A 23998-nucleotide genomic window follows, 5' to 3' on the forward strand; every position below is an offset into this window, starting at 1 on the left:
CTGTCTTAAACCTCATCACAATTTTGTACATTCCCTTCAGGAAATTGCTTTTGAAAGTGTTATTTGTGATAGCAATTTGACATCTCTGGAAAATAATAAAAGAGATGCTTCTCATTTGTACTCTACAGTTTACTGTGACCAGCCTGCAATCTGTGCTCAACATGCATCTGGTTCAAGGGATGCTCTGCTGCTGTTATTTCAGCAAGTTGCCTCACTTGATACTGTAAGAACATTCTCTCATGAATTGGGGGAACTATGTAATGAAAGGCAAGTATGCTGCCATGACTGAAGTGTTTCAATAGACCTCCAAATACCACCATTCAGCAGCCACTTTCTAGACCACTTCAGTGGTTTCCCATAGTCATCCTACAGCATCACTTTGACACACTTGTTCTACAGCACAGCCAGGTCAAAACAGCTTCCTTCCCTAAGTCTGTGAATACCCTGTGTACAACTCAGTAAGTCTTGGCCCTGCAGATTGTCAAATTTACTATGATTTAGTGTCATTTTGCAAAATATGAGCTTAAATGTTCTTATTTCAGGTTACATACATCAAAATGTATTTTATTAACACTTTCCAAACAGCCCATTAGAGAGGAATACCAGTCTTTTTTGCATTTTTTAAAGCCAACTACAGTTTCTAGCTTGCATTCAGTGTAAAAACTCAGAGGTATAAACAGAAGCCTTAAGTAAAAATACTAAAAGTATATTTCCAATTCAACAGTGCAGAAAACCAGTAACAATGGTATTTATTCTACATTAGAAGTGTTCTCGTGTTCATTTCTAAATATATTTCTCTTCTATATAAACTTTCGATAACTTATGTACAAATCAGATGTCCAACATCTGTTAATATAAATATGTAATTGTCATGACTGAAACATTACAAGTTTGATCAAAAGTACAGAAAAATCCATGTAATAGTTTTTTTTTTTTTCCCTAATAGCAGTGTTCTAAAAAACCCTTGAACCCAAATGACCTTAAAATGATAGATTTCTTCTACATAAAAATGCATTGTTCATTCAATATGCAAGAGTTACTGCAAAACTGAATCACTTGAGCTACAATCAAGCCTGAAGGACATGTACTGGACAGCCCATTCTAGCAAATGCTAGCTATGAAAAAAGAGATATGTATCACAGAATAAAGTGTAAGTGCTAGCACATTTTAAAATAAAATGCTACAAACTCAAGTATTGTCCTTGTGCTACTAACACTTAAGGCAATCAAGAGTTGAGAAGCTTCAGTTTGGCATATAGTTGCATCAAGGTCTCCCCCTTTTCCAACTAATACATTTGTTTTAACATAGTATATTTTTAGAGAGTTGCAGACAATATTTTGCTATACAGATTAAGTACAACTCATTTTGAAGTGACCAATCAGTAACCCAGTTTAGTAACACTGAGCTGATCGAATTTAAGTGACAACTTTACCACATAGATCTTTCAGCATGGATTTCTAAACTGGTGCAAGAATACAGAGAAAGCCATTAATGTCTACCCTCTCAAAGTAACTGATAATATGATTTGCATCTCTTCTTGGGGTACTCTAGAACCTAAGGGTTCAAAATACATTTGAGAGTCAAACAATACTCAACTTTACAAAGGACAATTATTTGCAGCAAAAATACTTTATATAAACATACACAGTAGATCAAAAAGTCAGGCATTTCTTTATGGCTTTTTTCACTGAGGTACTGTTCTAACATCCAGCAAACAGGATGCAAGTGTTTCATAGGGTATGAAAGCCACATTCATAAGCTTTACCACTAACTCATGACAAGTGGCAACAGACTGCAAATCCATGACTGTTTTTGCTTCTGTGTGATGGGTCTCAGTGCTAGCTTCAGAAATCCTCAAAGGCAACTGGGATAAGCACAGGAATTAGAATAAAAAAGATCTCTCCATTAAAAGGACTGGAAAAATACCCATAACAATCCAGAATCTGTCAGGCTATTTTCTACAATTAACAGCAAACATTTGGAACTTAATACTTCAAGGCAGCAATGGAGTACAGCACAGCAGAGACGCGCACGACTTGAAACATTTAGGTTAGCCCTTGCATCTGATCCTTAAGCTAAGTGCATGCAGAGGCTTAGAAAAGCCAAGCTGCTATTACAATACTACACAAGGTAAAGTTCTGCAAGCCGAAGATGAACGCTGTCAGGAAAGATGAGGTTGACAAACACGTGACTTCAGCTGATGCCATAACAGACAGAAAAACCCTGGTGACCACAAGTTCATTCCTCAGCTGTAAAAAACTTTTTGCTTAAAAACACATTTAGTTATACCTTCCCCTCTTTATTTTACATCAGGGAGAAATGCAGATGTATTAATAGTTTCCAGTACTTTTAACATATGGGGAAGAGGGCTTATGTTAAAAGTAATTTTGCACATTCCTTATGATTGTTGTTGTATTCAGTATTCTATCTTTACCTCAGAAAATATTTTTGTATAAACCAACCATATGGCTGCTCCAGCCTAGACTTTATTATACCTATGCTACAAGTGTTTCTGCAATCAGTACTGTTATAGTGAAACAGAAATTCAAAATACACTCAGTTAACTGAGGTGTTTAAAATCCCACAAATCCACTCAGCAGGCTACAAATACTTGTTCTTTAAATTAGGATACCGCGCAACATTTTGACCTCAGAGCTTAGCCACATACAATTCATACTTTAATATATACACTTTAACATATCACTACTTAGATCAACAAATTCATCATCCCTCTTGACCAAGTCATCTTCATCTTCCAAGTCTTTCCAGGTGCTAGTGGGTAAAGCTGGTTTGACAGATTGTCTATGAATTAAAGCAAATGGAAACAAAGACGACAAACGGGCAGAATTTCTGAGCATTGGAACAGCATGTATGTTTCCAGATACAGCTTGGCTATGTTCTTCATCCATTTTTACCTGTAATCTTTCCACTTCTTCCATCAAGTCCAAAATCCTGGCAGCTGTGGCTATCGTACCACCACCATGTAGCTGAACTTCAGGAATCCACCGTAAATACCGTTGTGCCCAGACTCTGATTTCAGGCCCATCAATGCGAGGTAGCAGAAGACCGTGATAGTCAACAGGTTTACTATGCCAGCTATCGTAAAATTCCCTGAAGCTATTAGGAGGTTCATCTGAAGAATTAATGAACTTGCCAATTCTTTTGCCCAAAATGTTTTTAATTAAATGATCTGTTTCCTCCCTGAAAAATCCTCTCTTCGGGGAAGATTTTGTTTGTGTCAATGGACAAGAAAGCTGTCTCTGATGCTTTAAAGAGAAAAAAACATATAAAGTGTTAATGGGACAAGAAGAATGTCTTAAGAGAAAGAACAATATTAAATTGTATTCAGAAAATACTTGCAGTCACTGAAGTGGCTTAAACACAGCTACACCTTTGCTATAGTGTCTAAAAACTGTTAACTCTTCAATGGCTAATACGCTGAATACTTCACACAGATTATTTTGAAGGTACTTCACCACTACAGTAGCAGGGAAAGGAACACTGAATAAAGCATACTTGTATGAAGAACATTTTTCTTTTTCAAGAAAGAATGACTTTGTGTGGCTAGCTTAAACTTGGAAATATGTATTTGATTTTGAAGGTTAATTTGTCAGTTCCTCATTGCTTCCCACCACACAAGTTCCCTGCATAATGCTGTAAATCACACTAATAGCATCTCACCTGAGAATGCTTTTGTACAGAACAGAGTTTAACCAACATAACAGGGAAACTGAAAAATCAGAAACAGGTAGCCAAAAAAAAACGTTTCTGCTGGATTTGTACTGCTTTTTAGTAATGAGGTGATCCATCTATAATATTAAATACCCTGGACAAATTTTGTTTGTTCCTGGGTTTTGTGTTTTAAATGCATGCACACTCTCCCATTACATTCAAAACAAATTTAGGGAGGCAGCTTTAAACCTGTTATGTATTTCAATTAAATACTCCGTGGAACAATAAAATCAATTCAACCATCACTACAAGTCACTTGGATGTTAAGTCCCGTGAGAAGTTATTACTGTACTTGCACAAAACTACTATGAGAAAGTCTAAGTTCATGGCTATGTACAGCAACTGTAAAAATAGTGATTGGAAAACTGAGGAAGACAAGCCACATTCATAAGACACAGGTGAGTCTGAGGTGTACATAATTTGCCCATTAACTGCTGGCACTAATGCTTCCACTAAGTACACTGGAAGTATGACTGAGTTATACCTTTATTTTGAAATGATAGAAGTAACAGGTTAAGCAGCAAATATCTTACTTTGAATCGTGCAGTTTTCCGTTGACTTTTATCTGGTTTTGGCTTCTCTGCATAAAGAGGGTTGTTCAGAAAAGCCTGGGCCTTGGGATCAAACTGCACAGACCAGTCCCACACAGTCAGAAATCTGAAAGGACCACTTTGTGTCTCGAGGCTTTCACCAGTCTGCCAAAACAAACAGGTCACAATTAGGACTGCTATAAAGGAGTTCTGACCAAGTCAAGGTGGAATTAAGAACTGGCTTTTCATACAGAAGCCCACAGAGTTGCAACACACTTGATTTCTACATATTCAACAGCTGGACAAGATCATTACATCTAAGTAAGTAAAAACAAAGCCTACCTGTATAGTGTTCTCTAACTTAAGACAGTATTTCGATTCAACTGTGTAATCAGACACTACCAAGAATGTCTTTCACAGCTGAAAATGAGACAAAAACTGAGGGGAAAAAACAAAATTGAAAACCGGGCAGGAAACAGACACTTACATTCTTCAAACATAGGGTGCATGTTAGAATTATGGAATAAACCTCTCCAAACTTCAAAGTTAACTGCAGCTATGTAGTGCTGCCAGTTTAAATGTTATGGTCAGTATTTTATACGCAAGTGGTCTCAACTTTTTTTTTTTAGTCTTTGTTCAACCTTGCAGAGGATACCCTCATTGCTTCCAGCTTCTTAGGTTATAGAAAAGCATGAACTAAATGTAAAGCAACATTCAATAAGTGTTGATTTTGGAACAGAACAGTACATAACGATTTTGTAGGTAACTTATTATGGACGACAGGGATATTCTCCTTCAGTTAAAGAGCTCAATTTTCAATGGAGAGCAATGAACATGAAAATACAACCCCCCAGTAGAAGTAATTTGAGTTATTTTCATGTTGTCAGAGTACTGAGCTTGACTGCATACAACTAATATTGCACTCATTCACCTTCAATGCATCACATTATCCTTCAATTAAATAGGAAAAAAAATAGGAAAAGGCAAAAATAAGCATGCTGCTAGTGCCTTTTTTGAGCATCCCTAGTTCATTGGTCAAACCTGTTCTCTAACACATTGCATTGATAAAACAAACCCTTACCGTATTAGTGTCTTTTTGATGTTGTGAATTGAAGAAGAAAGTGCTAAAAATTGGCACATAGAGGCTGTCTGACAAGACAGTTAAGTATGTTTCTGTGAACTCAAATGCTGCAGGATACTGTTGTACCAACTGCCAAACACAATCTAGCAAGAGCAGAAAAACAGGAGCCTAGAAGAAAATATTGCATGTTTCAGAAAGTGTTCTATCACACAGACCAATTATATTACAGTATTTAGTGTCCCCAAATACAAGTCTTAAGGAAAGTAATCTGGTGAACTACAAAAATTGCTGTAAGTAACTTAGGCTGAACTCTGAAGTATCATCCCTGACCAGCTGTTGATAGAAGTAATTAATACTTTCTAATGAGTACAAATTCAGGTTAACTCACTATAAAAGGCTGCACAGCAGCAACTCTCACAGTTGACAGAGTAATTCTAGTTTACAGCAATTCTTGATCAGAACTGAACAGTTTACACCTAGGGCTTTCTTTTTGTGTAGCGATCTGATTTATTCCCCAAATACAAACATGTAGAAATGAGATTGCAGCATCTAGAAATACAGTATAAAGCTAAACTCTAGATGTGACAAAAATGTAATTCACTAAGTAATTTATATGAATTTCACCAATTAACAGTTTAAAGTACACGAGATACATGTCTTTCAAAATACTCCTGGATCAGAAGTGAAATTAGTATTCTTTTTAGTTTTAAGGACATTGCTGAACTCTGAATAGCAAAAATAGTAACACTAAAAACACCCAGCCATGAATCAAAATGTAGAATAGAAGATCCTCAGAGCAATTAGAACTTCTGGGCTAACATCTGAATTCCTCCTCACATTAAGTAAACTTTTAAATATCATGTAAAGAAAAAAAAAATCATACCTCTTCTTTGTCACTTTGATGCAAGTGGTTACAACGATCCAAAAAGCCATGTCCTCCAATTACCCATTCCTTCTGAATAAGGCTCTGAAAACCTGACTTGGTTCTGCTGTATGAATCCATCATCACTTGAACCAGACTGGAGATTACACAGCACAGATCAGTAGCACTCTCTTCTACAGAAGAGAAGAAAAAGGCTACATTGTCTACTAAGCCATTCCTAAAGTTTTTGATAAGAAATCAAAGAACTGGTGGCTTTACTGAAACAAAATTGTACTGCAAACCCAGAGAAGCACATTCTTACAAATTATATACCCGAATAGAGTTAAACCCATATTTCTAATACATTTTTTTGTGAAAACCTAAGGGTTTTATGTACACTTATACCAGGATAAAACTTTGACGATTATACCTAAAAAGAAAGCTTTTAATACTGTAACTTTGGTCCCTACTTCTTCCAGTCTACTACAGTGCACATACTATTCCCCTGCATTATGCAACCAGGACAGCTATTCAAGTCTACCCCTCCTAACCTGCATACATCTTTTCACGAGGTGTGGCTGTGACTTAAGTATCCCTAAACATACACACATGGAGTGTGCAGCAGCACTGAAATTGCTTCCTCAAGCAATAAGCATGCTCTACCATTCAGGTGCCTTCTAGAAGCATCTCGTAACAAGTTACTCAAACAGCAGTGTGGGGGAAAAAATCCCTGAATTGACAACACAAAAATAGGGTAACGGTTGACATTAAGATTGTTTTCTGTGTGATTACTTTCCTCCGTCTAGGCAAATTGCTCGAAATGTGTACAATAAACATATTCTTTAATAAGGAGATTGCATATTATTCAGCATGCATCTAGAACAAAGGCATCCTCTCAGATAGTTCTTGTGTTCTAAGTTTTGTGTGTAACTCCTTCTCTTCCCCACCTGAAAGTACAGCAAAAGGTCTGGAAGACCTTTAATGAAAGCACATTAGGATAAGAACACATAAGAGGTAATGACTTTCATGCAAATTTATATGCAGCTTATTCATTCATAATAGACTCTTCTTTGCCTGGAACTATACTGGAAGTGTTTGCTTTTATTTTGGTTGGGTTTTTGTTTGTTTCTGCTTTGTTTTTAAGCTACAGGAAGCATTTCTAGGAATGTGTGAGCTTTAGCATACTTAAGTAGCAGATGCTTATGAATTGTACTAGGTTTTCCTGTTAATTACAAGCTTACAGCTTAAGCTACATTTAAAGGAGATCAGAAGAAAATTAAATGTAAGATACCTTCCTTATATATATTTCCTGATTTTATATATTAAACAGGATAGTCTCATGAAATACTTACCGATAAGGAGAACATTTGTATGCTGCCTTTCCAGACACTCAACAACTTCTATGGCTTTCTTCAAGACTCGCCTATTGTGGTACAAAAAAGATTAAGTGAACATCCTAATCGCATTTTTAAAAACAAGTCTTTCACATTAGTCTCCCCTAAAAAGGGGAGAAAATATCACACTGTTGAAGCTTGCCTAGTCCTTTACAACCAAAAAGTCATGCTCAACTTCTGTAAGTTAAAAAATACTTAGTTTCAAGACTTAAGAGGTATCTTTATCTGGCAAAGAATCATGTATTTCCATATTACCTCTGTACATTCATAATACAGTACTCTATTCTGGATCAGTATAAACTGAAACAAACTGAAGTGTTATTGCTAAAATCCAGACCTTTATCCTGAAGAGATGTACATTGCCTCACCTATTTTCAAATCTACTATAGTATGTTTCTCCCACAATCTTTCTGAGCACCAGAAGGATCAGCAACCAGATTTTGTAAGCAGGCAGACAATATTTATTCAGAGAACATCATTAAACTAAAATGACAGAGGGATTACAGACCAGGTAAAACCAGATTTAACATGGTTGGTTTCTAGTCCTAACTTCATAAAGTTATTTTCAGCAGAAGTCCGCACAGAAACTAGGATTCTAGTAAAAGATTAGGTCTCAAAGCTGACTGTTTATTTTATAAGTGTGAAATTGTTTGATTCTTTAAGCATCTAGAATAGTTAAGAAGGCATTCCTACTGATTCCAAGAAGCTAAGAATAGACTAATCCAGGAAGCAACTGGATCCAAGTATGGAAGCAACCAGTCTCAAAACAACTTAAGGATAGGAATTTGGGATAGTAAGTACTTTTAACTACTTCTAAGTTACATCCATGCATTTCTCACATATAATCTTCATTAGAACCTCTCATTCAACTTAAATTCAAGTTCTGGAATAGTAAATGAACACTAAGGTCAATATTTGGTTATTATTCAGAATACAAAGAACTGAAACTGACTGGAGAAAACCACAGAAATACTTCATAGTAAACAAGCCAATCACAGAATAAGCTGACAGACAATTAAGCCAACACAAAATAACACTAAAAATAAAACAACCTCAACATTCCACTACAACAAGCCTTGCGTTAAGCCAACACCATTTCAAGACTTACTCACTGTGGACTGCTGAGAGAAGAAAAAGAACTTGAGGAATAATCAGGAGAGGAAGGGGACAAAACTGAGAACAACTGTCATTTTATAAATCTGTGGTAGGCTAGCATCTTGCAGTTCATCCCATCCTAAAGGATATTATAGAAGTAGAGAGTACAGAGAACGGCAAGGCTAGTCAGAGACATGGAATTGGTTTCATGCAAGAAAAGATTCTTCAGTTTGGAAAGAAGGTGGCTAAGTACAGGAGGGAAGTTACTGATCTGTAGCTTTTCTTTTTTATAGGTTTGTTGAATGAGTTTAGTTGGAAATGATCTGCTGCTTCCTACATCTTTTAATGTGGGAGGCTTAACACAATTGCACACTGCAAAAATACTGTCATCTTGTAGAAATAAGATATACATAGGACCATAAGTCTCTCTTCATTTTCTTTCCTACTGGAAAGGTGAGTAACAGTTTCTTGAAATACAAAGATCTCTCAAACACTACAAATTCCTTTAACAACTTAAAACCCAGAAAAATATGGATATCTATAGATATAGCAAACCTGATAATCTCCAGCCAGTTTGTGCTCTCCAGTAACGAAAACCATTTCACATCAGTTGCCCAGAAGTCTGCACTATTATCTGAAAAAAAAGTTAACTTATTTGTAGTGCTAATTAATAGCCATCCATTATATTATTCCTCAATTATGAAGGGCTATAAAACAATCAGTAATAAGGAGTTAGTAAATCCTGATCACCAGGAAAGTTGACACTATTTATAATTAAACCAATAAGTAAAGTAACCTTACAAATACAAGCACAAGTAAAGCTTTGTAGCATGACAGGCTTTTAGAGTAAGTACACTGTAGGTTCATAATAACCAGACCAAGTAAATAAATCTGGTGGCAAAACTGGAGAATTAAGTTTAATCAGAGGAGATGAATTCTTTTGAGTTCCAGTAGCCTGGACCTTAAAGCACGAGCTATACAAAGACTAACATAAGGAGGTATGATTTTGAAAGTCACCACTATTGGAGCCAGAAATAAGTGGATTTTAGAAGGGAGTTACACAAGTTTATGAGATGGAAAAATACCAAGACAAGTGTTAAGCAGTTTTCACTGCAATTATAAAAGAGGCATTAAAACATCAAAAAGGCAATAAATAACAAGGATAAACCATGAGAATAATACCACAGTCATTTAACTCTTACGAATTTCTCTAGGATGTTTGTAGCTGGTTAAACACAACCAAAACCTCTATTGCTTTTATTTCTACTCAAGTCAATATTCAGAAACGGAAAGGCTCTCACTAGCCTATATGGTCAATTAAAACCAGAAGAGATCACCTTTCCTGCGTAAGACACAAACCTTTAAGTCCCAGGGTCTATGACAGTCCTATTAAAACAATTTGATATCATTTGATACATCATACTTCCTCCCCAACCCTCTGTGCCACTCTGATACTTCAGTTCTTCATGCTTCCATATAATTTTTCACCCAAGCCTCTCCATATGCTTCCAATGTTCACTCCCAACTGCTCTCTGCAACTTAAGCATTATAGTGCATCTTCAAAGCTCTCTAGTCATTTCTGTTCACATTAAACATTTTTCTCTGATCTTTTCTGATTGACATCTTCAAGTTCACTTCCATATAAAGAACTTTAAAGTTAAAAAGTATTTATAAAGTATGTATAAAAGTACTTTACTTGAAAGTTATACATACTTAAGTATATATATATTATACTACTTCAAGACAGACACCATTTACTCCCCAGTTCACCTTCTTTCCATCCAAGTTTTGAATGCATATTTTTGAAGGGCATATTCTAAGTCTCACATTCCATTTAGCTTATCATCACTATCTGAAAGACTTCTATTCCATTCTGAAATTGGTGCAAGAGTATAGCACCAATTTCTAGTCCTATCAAAAAAAGACAACCTCTAAACAAAGTCACAATGCCAAGGAAAAGAGATTTGTCATCTTTGCCTGCCAAAATATTACATTTTCACCCAAGATGATTACACTTCGCTTGTAATATAAATGTGTATTACTTCTCTTACATTCTAGACAATATAGAATTCAGTTTACTTCAAAAATCTGAGTAGCTAAATTTGGTGTGGTGCTTTGTTGTATGTTTTTTGTTGTTGTTCCGTTGCACTGATTAGACTCAACTACTTGAATGTAGGCCTCTATAAACAATTGCCTAGTCTGGCACTTCCATTCCATCCAAAGTTATCTCCAAGTCAAAACAGGAACTTCTTTTTAAAAGCCAGAACAAAGCACTTCCAGCTTGCTTTACCTTTAACTGTGGCATTTTTCTCAATATTTTCTTAATAACATTACAATGGAGAACAAGCTTTCCCTTTCTGCCCATTTTCTATGGGGAAGAAATACTTCAGTAGGATTTGAGAACTGATATACTTAAAGTCTTGTTCAAGGTGTGCAAAGAAATGGCACACACAGACTACTGATCAGTCAAGCAGAACTAGTATTTGTCCTTGCAAAATTGTTCCCCTTATTTGAAATGTAAAAAGATACAAGTTTTCCAATCAAAATACTCTTTCAAGAAGCTACCTATTTGTTTCAGCTTTTTTTAATAAGGATTTTTTAAATTTCAAAATTCTCTTCAGATTGGGCATGTATTCAGGAAATTTAAAACCACACTGAAAGTTACTGAAAACAAATTAACTAGGCATGCATCGAACAAAAATAATGGTTACTGTGTTCAGATTTTGAAAAGCAATGTTAAGGCAGATGATTCATGTAAGATCATAATTCTTATGCAAAAATTTGCCTGAATGGTTCTCACACTCCTAGTACTTAATGTTATATTCAGTGAACTGTAGTTTACTAACAAGACTTATTTAAAAGTTTTATGATAAAATGGAACGTGTATTTCCTTTTGTTTTAAATGTTGTAAATGTACTACTCCTACATTATTTTAATTTAGTGTTTTGTGAGAAGTTGAGCAACTCAAATTCAAACCTTGGCCTTTTTCTTATAAGAGGGCAAAGTATTAGAAATTACATGAAAATACAGGCAACTGTTTTTAGCTCTGAAGTAGTATGAAGGATTCATTATGAATTTGTCAGTGTATTCTAGAAAAACATCTTCAGTATAAACCAATACCTCAAATGCCAAATACCTCATATCCTAGACTGCTCTTCAGCATCACCAAAATACTTACTGCAAATTTAACAAGCTATTCATGCTAATTAACATACAATTTCAACTTACCAGCTACAATCCATGTATTAAATCAACAGAACTTACATGCTGTATGTAGGCTACACTACAAATATACAGCTCCTCAGTGATGACCAGTTCCCCAGTTCCTTTATGTCTAGCATCAGTAGCTTTAGGTGAACTGTCCTCAGTGTTCAGCATGTCACCAGAGGATATTGCAACACTTACACTCATTATCCTGTAAAGACCCACTTTTCCAAGATGGTCTAACTGCACATTTTGAACAATTGCAAGTTGGTGTGGAGCCTTTATTATGCTAGTATCTGAGATCCATGTAGTTTCATGGCAGCAAAATAGTTAAGGAGTCCCAGAAAAGAGCCTGAAAGCCTAGATTACACTTTCACATGGCTCCAGGTTCCACCCCTTCCAAGTGGACTTGTTATTTACAGTGGTTATGTACAGCTCTACAGCCAGAATGACAACAGAATTTTAATCAGGCTCATGCTTCCTACATTTTGATGTGTAACTAGTTTACAACAAAAGCAAGGGAAAAATTAATTAGCATTTACTCTGAACTCTTGACATAGCCTAAAGGATTAAAAAGCTTAACACTGAGCATTCAATTTCAGTGGACCAGAGAGAATTGAAAGTCTCACATCAATTTCAATCCAGCTAGTGTATTCAAACTAATGTTTAAACTCCAGTAATAGTTGCTCTTGAAAAAAGATTTTCAGATACTGTGACTGCTTAGCAAGAGATACTAAGTTTAAGTACTACAGATCTGCATTCGTATGCCAGTCCTAAGCACAGTTCTCATTTATATATTTAAAAGTCTGCTTTTAACAACCATCAGAAGCCAGACACTAATCAAGACAAGCAATACATTCATTAGGCACGAAACAGCATTGTCGTGCCTTGCTTCTCAGTCCCTTTAGAGATTAACAAGTAAAGTTTGCCTTACCTATCAAAAACAGCTGCTTATATCTTGTGTATGCAGTCTGGATATCTTGCAGAGATGGAAGGCTGCTTGACAAGTCATCTGTCTTCAGGAGTTCATAGGGAGGTTTGCTAATTGTCTTGTAGATTCTAGATCAAATCATCAAGAAATTAAAGCTTTCTCCTTCACAAAAGAAACAATGCACCACTGAACTACCACCACTGAAGACAAAGTTAGCAGATATAGTGTGGGAAACAGCTGTAAGACTAAGTGATACACACCCATAAAAGTTAATGGCCTCCATACACATCTAAATACTGGTTGGAAGCTTATGACAACACCACCTACAAGCTTAGGACAAGTTTTGCTGCTCTGACCTCTTACACAAAGGGATGTTCATGCATATTTGTGCAATTTTATGAATATTACAAAGAATACTTGACTTCTATTACTGCTTCTTTAGTAGGTGGTATTCACTGGAGGCCAGGCACCAAAACTATTTTAATAGCAGGCTATATAGAAGTAAATCCAGAAAGACCAGATGGACAGAAACACCCAAATCTCCCAATAGACACTTATTTTTCCTGACTTTTACCAAGTTGTATTCTGACAAGTAACTGCCAGGTCTGCTCATGAAACATGTGAATAAAAAGAAAATATTTTAATTGTTTTGATTCAAGACAGTATACCTGCCTTGTACTTCCTCACATACCTGCATTTTTCCCCTAGGAGGGGACAAAAATGCTAGGTCATATAAAGCTTTGATTTGGACCCAGAATAACCTCTGGAGCCTGAATAAGAGAGGTCATCTGTGAATACCATACTTGAACACATATATTAGTAAATATCTCTGTTGTCAGGCTGACTCTTTATTGTCAAGATTTGGGAAGAGCAACTCCAGCCTGTACTTCAGAAGCAAAGCTTTGCAGACACTTGGCCAGTATACAAGAGAGTATCTAGTTTCCTGTTTATTGTAGAACAGGACCCTGCTTTAAGAAAGAACCACAGGAGTCCATGTGAGAATGCAGATCATTATACCTACTGGGAGATGTATCAGATCAAAAGAGAATAGAGCAAAAGCAATCATTTCAATCTGGAAATAGTATCATAATTGATAAATAATTTCTGGCAGAAGATTTGGTACTTAACAAATCATTTCAATAAAAGAAGCTGTTAATAGTATACATCTGCGGTGTGGTTGAGTTCAGATACTCATCACAATGGCTTAACACACCCTTATGGACAACTTGTATATATATATTTAAGTATTAGTGGTTAACCACCTGCACTCCACAGCAGAAAATACATATAACAATACCTCCCACAAGTTCAGATGGCCACAGACAAGAGATCAGAATATCAGTTATACATTGTTAGAGCTTACTGCTAGTTTTACTTTCATATTTTGAAACAGCATTAAGAAGAGACACAAGACAAGTAAACTTCCCCATTTCAGAGGAAAATGCTGAAGAACCTGCAGGAAGGGTCAAAAGCCCTTGCAAGAATAATTTTAAAAACAAAAAGAGGTTTAAGAGCCTAATCAAGTTACCATCTATTAGTTCTGTATGATCAACAGGCTCCGCATCTATTATGAAGAAGCAAGAACTATAAACGGTATGTACGGACCTGTCTTATAGCTTGCTCCTAAGAGAGAAGTTCTCTCCAGGACCCAAGTCACAAAAACAGTCAGGGAAAAAAGAGCACTAAGTCATTGCTGTAACTCCCAGACAGGCAACTGTGCTCTTAAAGGGATTTATGCTATGTTTGGCATTTTTGAAACTGCTGAGTAAAATCAGCGCACTAACTTGGCTGAAACAAAGTACTGTCTTGCCACCACATAATCAGAGTAGCAAATGTGAACCAATAAATTGTCTCAGCCATTCTGGGTCACTTTATCTAACATTACCTAAGAGCAAGAATTTAGTTGAAAGGACAGCTGAGTTTACAAAAATTTAAAACCTCAGCTTGCAAATTCAAGTTTGGATACAAAGAGTCTGAATTTCACTTCCTTACAAACACAACTAGGCCTATCAGTTAACGATACTTTCACTGTACTTAAGACCTAAAGAATTTGGTGCTGCTTTATTTAATAAACCAGTTTGTACAGAAATTCTTCTATTGTGTATATATACAAATACATATAGGCAAGTAAGCCTTCAGTGATGTTACAGTCCAGCACAATTTACAAGTGATGCTGTTAGGCCAAGGGCTTAAAACCACTCCACTACAGAGAACTACTTTTAGATCTAGCACTTGTTTCCTGATGCGTGCAAGCTTAAAGATATAGCATATATGGAAAAAGAGAAGCAAGGTCCATACCAAGCAAAGTGTTGTGGACAGAATAGCTATTACTGACCCATCCAAGAAGGCTTTTTGCATTTGTGCAGTACTGTCATCCTGTTCTTTGGGAAATGCAGACATTTTGAGAAGAGCAGCACCGTTATGGCAAGACCAACACCAAATCTGCAGAAAGACATTTACCAGGTGGATAAAAGTTGGTAAACTGTCCAGTACAAAATAGTTGCCTGAGTGACTGAGTCATTACAAGATGTTTCTTTATGCTGTGCTTTGAGTGTTTGGTGCATTCAGTGAATCTATCAGTAACAGCACACTCCTGTATTTGCACCCCAACTATATGTCTCAGTATACTGCATTACCACTTGGAAATTTTAAGTTAAGCTTTATACAAGCACAGGAAAACGTAAGTATACATAAGATATAAGATTATAACAAAACATTGCTTTCTCAACTGTGCTCATGGGTGAAAAATGGATCAAAATGGCTATGGCCAAAGTATTTTAGAAGATACTCTAAAGATGTCTCTGTAACTAACTCACACTAGTTTCTCCACACAGGTGGTAGCATTATTCTTACATTTCAGCCTTGAGATAACTCAATAGATCCTGTCATGCCTTCCCACATGAACTGTTCATGAGAAGTCACCTAGGCACATGAAACACTCCACAACTGAAACAAGCTGTTCCAGTTTGTTGCAGACTTTCCCTATAGCAAGTCAGTCCTCAAAGTTTCTTATTTCCCTTAAACAATTTGAGTTACATCTCCTGCTTGAACCTCTTAAACTGATCTTTAAACTCAATGTGAAATTAAGAATCAGTATCCTTTTCATAAGAATTATGAAAGCCAAATTGGGAAGTTAAAAGTTCTGTGCTACCAATTTACACTAGCAAAAAATGCTGCATCATTACAGCCATACTACTTATCAGTACCCAAGGGTATTGGAGGTATTCAACTCTGAGCATGCATAGTGCTCACCTCAGTATCTAAAGACCATTTCAAGCCCTACATCCCACCTCAGCTAGATGTCAGCCAGTACTCAGTCATGAAAAACAGACTGATGGAAATAAAATTAGTAGTATGTGTGGAGTATAGGACATTAGGCATTTTATTTAAGTGCATGGTGCTTTGAATTGAAGCAGACTACTGTTTACTCTACTCTGTTTAGGGGAATACAGAATACTGTGTGCCTCTCCTTCCAAAACCTATTTTCCCTTCTATAAACTAAGTATTCTAGACATGACCTGTTAAAAACAAGTTCAAAAATAATATGCAGTAACATCTGAAATGTTAGTTGAATTGTCTTCTCAGTAGAAGAAGCCATGCAAATATACTTACAGGAATGCCTCTGCCTTCATACTTCAAGATAGTCTCTTCAGAAACACATATCGGAACAACAAAATATAGAGGCAACCTAAGATGATAAAAAAGTTTCTTGCACTTGAGAACTGAAAAAGGAACATCTCCAAGCTCCTTTTAACAACAGCAAGTGCTCTACCCCACATGATAATTACTTATTCACGCTTACAACTAGAAAAGTTTTAACTAGATAATTATATTGTCCTCAACACCCTTGCTTTATTTCCTGCTGGATAATGTATTCTCTTCCAACCTTGAGATGTTATTTTCACTGCAACACTACCCTGCCTTTACAATGCTGCAATTAACTCCTACATTTAATTGTAACATCCAAAACTGATCATTAAGACTGCCTTGGCTCTCTCACTCTTCGACATTTCAAAAATACCATTGTAATGCTGGATAACTACTTCCATTTTTATTTCTTGTAAGCTGTTTTCATAACAGTTTAAGGATGCCATTTGATGTATTATGAATTTCCAGCATCAGACAGCACTTTTATGTTAAAGGGCCACAGAAGCAATGATACATACTTAACCTCAGTTTGGGTCTCAAGACAGCTCCAGAATGAACAAACACGATTTAGCTCTACTTTGAAAATTGGTCTTTGTTTCCAAGGTCTGTGAAGCTTTTCAGGATTTGACTACTGAACAGTAATATACCAAGTATTGTATAGATCTCAAAGGAATCACCTACAGATACTCCCTAGCAAAACTGGCAGATGAACACACCTTTAACCTTCCACTACAGGACATGCAATTTAGTTTCCATTAGCACATTTGCAGATACACTTCAAACCAGTTACTTGAGATACTTAGTCCATCTCCGTCCCCAGCTAAAACAATAAGAAACCTCAGTTGCATGTTAAAGTCTTACCAAAGTAAAGATATAAGACCAATAGCATCATCTTGACTGATAAGTGTAGGTACTAGGTGTACAGATTTTCTATTCCACATTAAGGTGGTATTCTTCACCCCTGAAGATATTCAAAATTTGACAGATTAAGCCTGACCTAACACTGAAGTTCAGGGTTCTGTAAAACGACCTGGAGTCCCAAATCAAAATGGAAAACAAATCCTACAAAATGTTATAATGCTACCTCTTGATGATGAGCATTCATTTTTACAAGTATTAATGAGATGTATATATAAACATTGTCATTAGACAGGGCAAGCTTACTTTTCAGAAATTCTGTAGCCTTCATTGGTTGTCACCACTTTGTATTGCACATTCCCTTTGGTTCGCTCCAACTCATTGCGCCAGTCCTCAAGAGTATCAAACATGACCGTTTGGTTTCTTTCATCTGTTAGACATCAATTATGATAATTCAGATACTGCATTTTGTTTAATGCTCATTCTTTCATCAAAAACAGGAGTTTCCCACTGAAGACAACATTTCAGGCATTTGATAAGAACGGAAAAATTGATTACAGCAGTTAGACTCAGTTAATTCAACCCAGATTTCTTCTGTATTTTTATTTAGCCACGTCAGCAGCAGTTACAACAGCAGGCTGATTTAGCCACAGAACTTAATTACAAGCCACAACTTAAGGAGCGATGCCAATCATCTTAGACACTGGTCATAATTAAGCATCATGCAACACTGAAATAGCTAACAAATACCAAGCAGAGCTACAGTTTCCATGGCAGACACGATGGCAAGTTGAAACTTTTTACTGTAAGAAGATAAAGCAATTGAAAAACCTACAGCTGGAAATAGAACAGTACAAGCTGTAGGAGACAAGTTAAGATTTGAAGAGTCATACCACCATGCAAAACCCAATTTTTAAAGAATGAGAAGTAGGCATTTATTACTGAAGACAATTGTGAAATTATGAAGGAATTCTGATACAACACTTTAATGTTGCTATAAAAGATTAAGCTTCTTCCACATTTGCTTAGTCTCTACCTGGAAAAACTTATAATCTTCCTGATGTTTGTAGTTCTAACTGAATACCAGTTGCAGCTGAAGCCTCAAAAGCTACCTGAGCCAGTAACATACCCTTGCAGCAAAGAAAGCCAGCGTATTCTCAGGCTGCATTAGCAAAATCACTGTGTATGGGTTGAGTGAAGTATGGATTTCTCAATTCAGCACAGGTGAAACTGTGGACAGAGTGCTGTATGCAGTGCTAGGCTCCCCAGTACAAGACAGGCACACTGAACCAAGTCCAGCAAAGTCCCACTAAGGGCTTGCTGAAGCACCGGATATGAGAGCTGAACACTGGGATCAGTCAGGCTTGGAGGAGAAAGCTGTATGGGATCTCAGTGTGTATAAATTCCTGATTAAGAATGAATAGAGGAAACAGGGAGTAAAGATGGAGCTAGACTCTCAGAGGCATCCAGTGACATGACAAACAGCAGCATACACAAGTTAAGATACAGAATATTCCATTTAAATGTAAGAGGAAACTTATTTGCTATGAGAATGGTCAAATAATGAAACAGTTTGCCCAGAAGTGTTGTGGGCACCACTCTCCTTGCATATATTCAAAATCCAAATGGATGTGGCCCTGGAAAACCTCACCCAGTGGATCCTACTCTGAGGGATGCAAGGCAAGTGGGAGGAGTAGATGGGCATGCACACAACAGATTTCAAGTTTTCACATAACCTCAATTGTTTGTAATCATGAAATATTTCAATAAGTCTTTTTAACACCACAGGCACATGAAAACATCCTTCTGCAAAAGGGGCAGGTGTTCCTGGTGCACCAAGAATCAGGTTAACTCAAAAATGTACTATTATGTCAGGTGAAGTCAAAACTATGAAATGCTAGAGAATGAACTAACAACTGTTTATATTAAACTTTGCAGCTTACTATGTTATTAGTGAAGTTTGATCAAGTGGGAAGGTTATGTAATAAGTTAGCTATGAGATAAGAAGGAAGTCAGACAACTACTCAAACCTCATTATGCAAACCTATATTTTTTTGTAGATGTCTGGGAGAAGCAGATTGCTTGTAAGAAGAGCAAAAAAGGGAAATTCTTTCCATCAGTTGCAACTGCAACCGTAATAATTTAAAAATTAAGAGCAGGAAGTTTGGTTCACTGCAATGGTACAGAACACCATAATAAATTAAGCAAAATATTTTCTAGATGAGACTACTCTGGGCAGAAGCACATGAAAAGCATTTGCATATACTGAACAGTTTTCAATCCACACATACTACTCAGAAAATTTCTGTGCAACTCCACAAAGATCAATCATAGATGATTTAGATATTTTGATTTATTTTATTTTATTTTTTTAATCAACAAGTCATTTTTCTCTTCTCACGCATTATTAGAATCTTCAGAAGCAAACTGCTAACCAGGCAGAGTCATAAAATAAGTGCAAACTCAGCTACTAAGTGTCCCAGACTGCTTAAGGAACTAACAGCATGCAACAAATACTACCTAAAAATATAAAAACATTTACCTGTGTTATTTGGGGCAGCTGATGCATAAGAGAACAAAAACAAGCGTTTAAGCAGCTTAGGAGTCTGGCTATGATGAATTATGCCACTGACAATCTAGGAAAGGACCAAAAATTAACACCCAAGCAGACTAATAAAACAGTGTAAACAGTATCACTTTTTAATCCTCTCTCCCAGGTTTTAAACAAAGTTGTTCCATGGGTTCTATCCCCAACAGCTGAAAAGTAACTTTTGGAAAGCCTTCTCCATTGTCTGTAGAACGTACATATTTGACTCTGTGAGAAGCATTATACATATTAAACTTACAGAATGTCTCTTATTATTTAAAACTACAAAGACTCCTAGTTTAGAGTTCAAATTAACTCAAAAGAATTCAAATTATCAGAAAACTGCTTCCATATGAGCAAGGCTTCAGTTCATAATGTAGTAAAATAATATCTTGAAAACACAGAATAGTATTACATGTTTGCCTAAGTTGAAGCTAATTATATGCAATACTCAAACTCTACTTCTCTTCAAAGAGCCAGTGCACTTTTAATTGTTATACATGTTACTAAATAACGTTAGTTTAAAAAAATACCCAAAACTTTCTCAGAAAGCACTTCAAATTAAAGGGATCTCTCAGAGTACACCATATCCTTCTCTCATCCCCAGTGAAGAAACCAACACCCAACAGCAAGCTTAAAAAGAGGAAAAACACAAATGAAGTTACTATACTTACTCTTTTTACTTCCTCTTCTTTTGTGAATCTCAGGCAGAAATTAAATACTCTAAGGTCTTTACAGTAGATAATTAGCTTCTCTGGGTATTTTCTCAGTTGTCCAGTTAGAAGTTTCTTTTTCTCATCATAAACTAAAAAATTAAGTAAATATCAAAAAACTTTGCCATTACTTGGTAATACTATCCCTGCTTGACATCTCAAAATTCAAGAAACTAATTCAAGCCCAAGTCAAAATAAGCACCATATAGCAGCATTGCAAGCTGTTGTGCTGATACGCTCAAGGTTTTTTAAATAAACCCACTCAAGCTACTCACTATAAAATAGGAACTGAACTTAAGAGCAAGCCAGCTGCTCAGTGATTACCTCTGTACACATTCTGGCTGCACAGGAAGTTCAAAGTTTTGATAAACATAAAGAATTTAGCAGTTTTGACAAAAAGAGTCCCCAGGCAACCATCTGTATTAAGTTCCCTAAAAGATTTTTTTTTAAACCATCATAAAGCCTTGAAGACAACCATTTGTTCAGTTCTGTTTGAGTGTACCATTTCACATCTTCAAGTACAGCCAGATAGGCCACTGGAAAGGAAAACAAATACTGTCTCACAACCATGCTTCAATATTCTCCCTAGCCCACTCCTTCACCAATTCACATCAACACACAAATACTCTGAATACCAGCCCAAAGTCAAGCTACTCAATAAAGCTTTCCCTACTGCATACAAACTACCAGCCTCACTCTTGTGTACTCTTTTTTTAAAAAGCAATACAGGCACATCTGTAGGCCCTGCTGCAAAACATCAAGTCCTTTTTGTTTGTCTTGTAAAGTAAAAATTCCTTTTTTACCATCTTTGATATCTACAAGACATGAAGAATCTCATGAAACAAAGATCCCTTAGATAAACAAGAGGTTATTGAGGAATGTCACCTGTACTGCTCTGCAGTACTACTGCTTAAATAAAGTTAGTACCTCTGTATTTATAGGAAATAGTTGGTGCATTGGAATAAGATACTTGTACACCTATCTTAACCAGAGAGTTTGTACAGTATGAATCGCAGCATTTTAAAGGAACTGTTTCATATGTCTCAGCAAGGTAAGTAATCAAAATGTAGACTGGACAAGCTTCACAGATGAAGCTGTATTCTGACAGATCTCATCTGCCATTTCATCAATTAACCTCACTGCAGTTGCTCTTTACAGACTGTCCACACCTAGTTTCAAAAGCAAGAACTCTACTACCCATTTTCTAAAACAGGTGTGGGTATGTAACAAGAACACTGGCATGAGAATTCATTTAGAAGTATGACGCATGTTAAATTAAGAGCTGACCTACCTCCATAGATTTGATCTACACATTGCAGGGTTATGTCATTTTCTCCTATGATCTTATTCTTAAGTTGTGGCTCCTAAAACAGGAAAAAAAATCTCAGGAATCTCACACTAAACAGTAGCACCTTCTCACAAGTGAAGCATGTATTTGGTACATTTTAATATCAGTTTTATTTTTATAAGCTGTGCAAGGGAGAACACTGAACAGTTAGTAAATTACAAACAGATGCACATTATATAGGCATAATTCATAAACTGCAGATCCAGTTTGATTAAGTCTTAACTATGCCTGCAACGTAGATAGTTATTACTTTTCAAATAACCTCAAAGTATGCATTTCTATTGAGGGTCACTTTTTAAACTAGAATCATTGCAGTAAACAGGAAGTACAGTAACTTGATGTAATCCAAGCCCTTTTTACGAAAAATTTCCTTGCTGTGGGAACCTGGCAGGAAAGGATACTTATTCTCTTAAGACAGAGAATAAGTATCCCACGTCTTCTTGAAATACATATTCCAACCTAAGAGTCAGATTTATCACTAGGCAAAATAAAGACAACTCAGTTCTGTTAGGCTCCCTTCAATTGCACTAATTCAGAGGTTAAAAAAGGATATGGTGAAAAGTTAACTACACTTAAACATTTATGTTAAATACTACCAGAAGGCTTATGGTACACTCCATGAGCCAATTATATTTTACATGAAGACAGCTGTGAACAGCCAATCTCATTCAAATGATGTTCAGGTCTGCGCTACTCTGTATTAAGTGACTAACACCAAACTTCCACTGAGAGAAATATAGCTGACCTCAGCATGCTACAAAACTAGGATTTAGCAAGCTAGTGATAGAACAGAAATTAGCAAGGTCGCTATGGGGTTTAACATATACCTCATGTGATCTGGGGAAAGGGCTCTGAAGCTTTGTCCAAATTAATTCTAGGCAGTCCAAAAATCTCTACGTTGCTGCAGAAGCTTTAGTTCTCAGCATTCAACTCCCTGGAATTTTAGCTTGAGAAACTTCGGATGACAAACAATATGTCAAACTATTCTCATTCTTGTTCACTTTCAAAGTCATCCTGCACTCTTGAGAATCATAGCTAGCTTCTCCTCCACTTGTAACACCTGTATTATGTTCCTCTAAATTTCATAGAGCATCACACGCTCTAGCATATCCACAGAAGTGTGGTATTATCACTCCTCTTTGACAAAGTGGAGTGATAATGTTAGTTTGGGCATCTAAAAAAGTAAACTAGACTCATTTCTAAGAACTGGGGACTTTTTAGTTTCTCTAGTGTTTGTCAGCTTCAAGTCTTCGCATTTGACACCTGACTCTTGAATAACACAGAGCCACAGGGCAAGCATTTATCTGGAGCATTTCAATTGCATATCAGCCCACTCAGTCTTGTGCAACCTTAGAATGGTTCTGCACGTGTAGCCCCAATTTACAATTGTTTGATATTTCTAACACTTCTAACAACACTTTGACACTTCTACAATTGCAATTAGATGAGCAGTCAGAAATCAAGCTTAAACTAACCACAGATTTACCTTTCAAACCAATCCTTTCTTTTAACTTAAGCTTTACATGATTACCAATTCACAAGATATAAAGAATTATGAATCACATCTAACTGTAAGTGTCCACATACAGACTTCGGATATTTTCACTGAAATAGTCATTAGAGACTGGGGAAAGTTACATATAGACCAGGTAGCACAGACTGATCCACATGAAGCTTGTGATCATTAAACTTTCCATAAATCTATATGCAGTCTGTGTTCTTACATAAAGGAAAGGTAAGATTTATTCAAAGAAACACTATACTTCTTCAGAGCCTGTTTGGTCATAACGAGAAGACTTGTCTTCCTACATTATCATCTGAAGCAGAATCATCATCAAGGAAAGCAATCTTGAAGTTTGTGCATACAAGTTTCCCACAGGTGCCACGATTTGACCCATCTTCGTGTATGTACTTGTATACTGTGCTTGCCTCACATAGTAGCAGTTCACCTGTATAAAAAAACATAACATTAGTTGAAATAATGGTACGTCAGTTATCTCAAACACAGTATTTAC

General features: G+C 36.3%; 1 protein-coding gene across 2 annotated transcripts in view; it reads right to left on the reverse strand.

The window, feature by feature from the left end:
- Positions 1-685: 685 nt before the first annotated feature.
- Positions 686-23998, reverse strand: part of MTMR12 (myotubularin related protein 12) — a 32293-nt gene continuing 8980 nt past the window's right edge. For both annotated transcript variants that reach the window (XM_032206294.1, XM_032206295.1), the window contains 14 exons: positions 23793-23932; positions 21927-21999; positions 20597-20727; positions 19878-19971; positions 17642-17765; positions 16442-16517; positions 15165-15271; positions 12833-12957; positions 9250-9328; positions 7558-7628; positions 6227-6399; positions 5344-5511; positions 4266-4427; positions 686-3266 (listed from right to left, as the gene is read on the reverse strand). In XM_032206294.1, the coding sequence (XP_032062185.1) occupies positions 2679-3266; positions 4266-4427; positions 5344-5511; positions 6227-6399; positions 7558-7628; positions 9250-9328; positions 12833-12957; positions 15165-15271; positions 16442-16517; positions 17642-17765; positions 19878-19971; positions 20597-20727; positions 21927-21999; positions 23793-23932 (2111 nt within the window). In that variant the 3' untranslated portion in view covers positions 686-2678. The remainder of the gene's footprint in view (positions 3267-4265; positions 4428-5343; positions 5512-6226; positions 6400-7557; positions 7629-9249; positions 9329-12832; positions 12958-15164; positions 15272-16441; positions 16518-17641; positions 17766-19877; positions 19972-20596; positions 20728-21926; positions 22000-23792; positions 23933-23998) is intronic.

This window comes from Aythya fuligula, chromosome Z (genome assembly GCF_009819795.1).
Source record: "Aythya fuligula isolate bAytFul2 chromosome Z, bAytFul2.pri, whole genome shotgun sequence".
Taxonomy (NCBI): Eukaryota; Metazoa; Chordata; class Aves; order Anseriformes; family Anatidae; genus Aythya; species Aythya fuligula.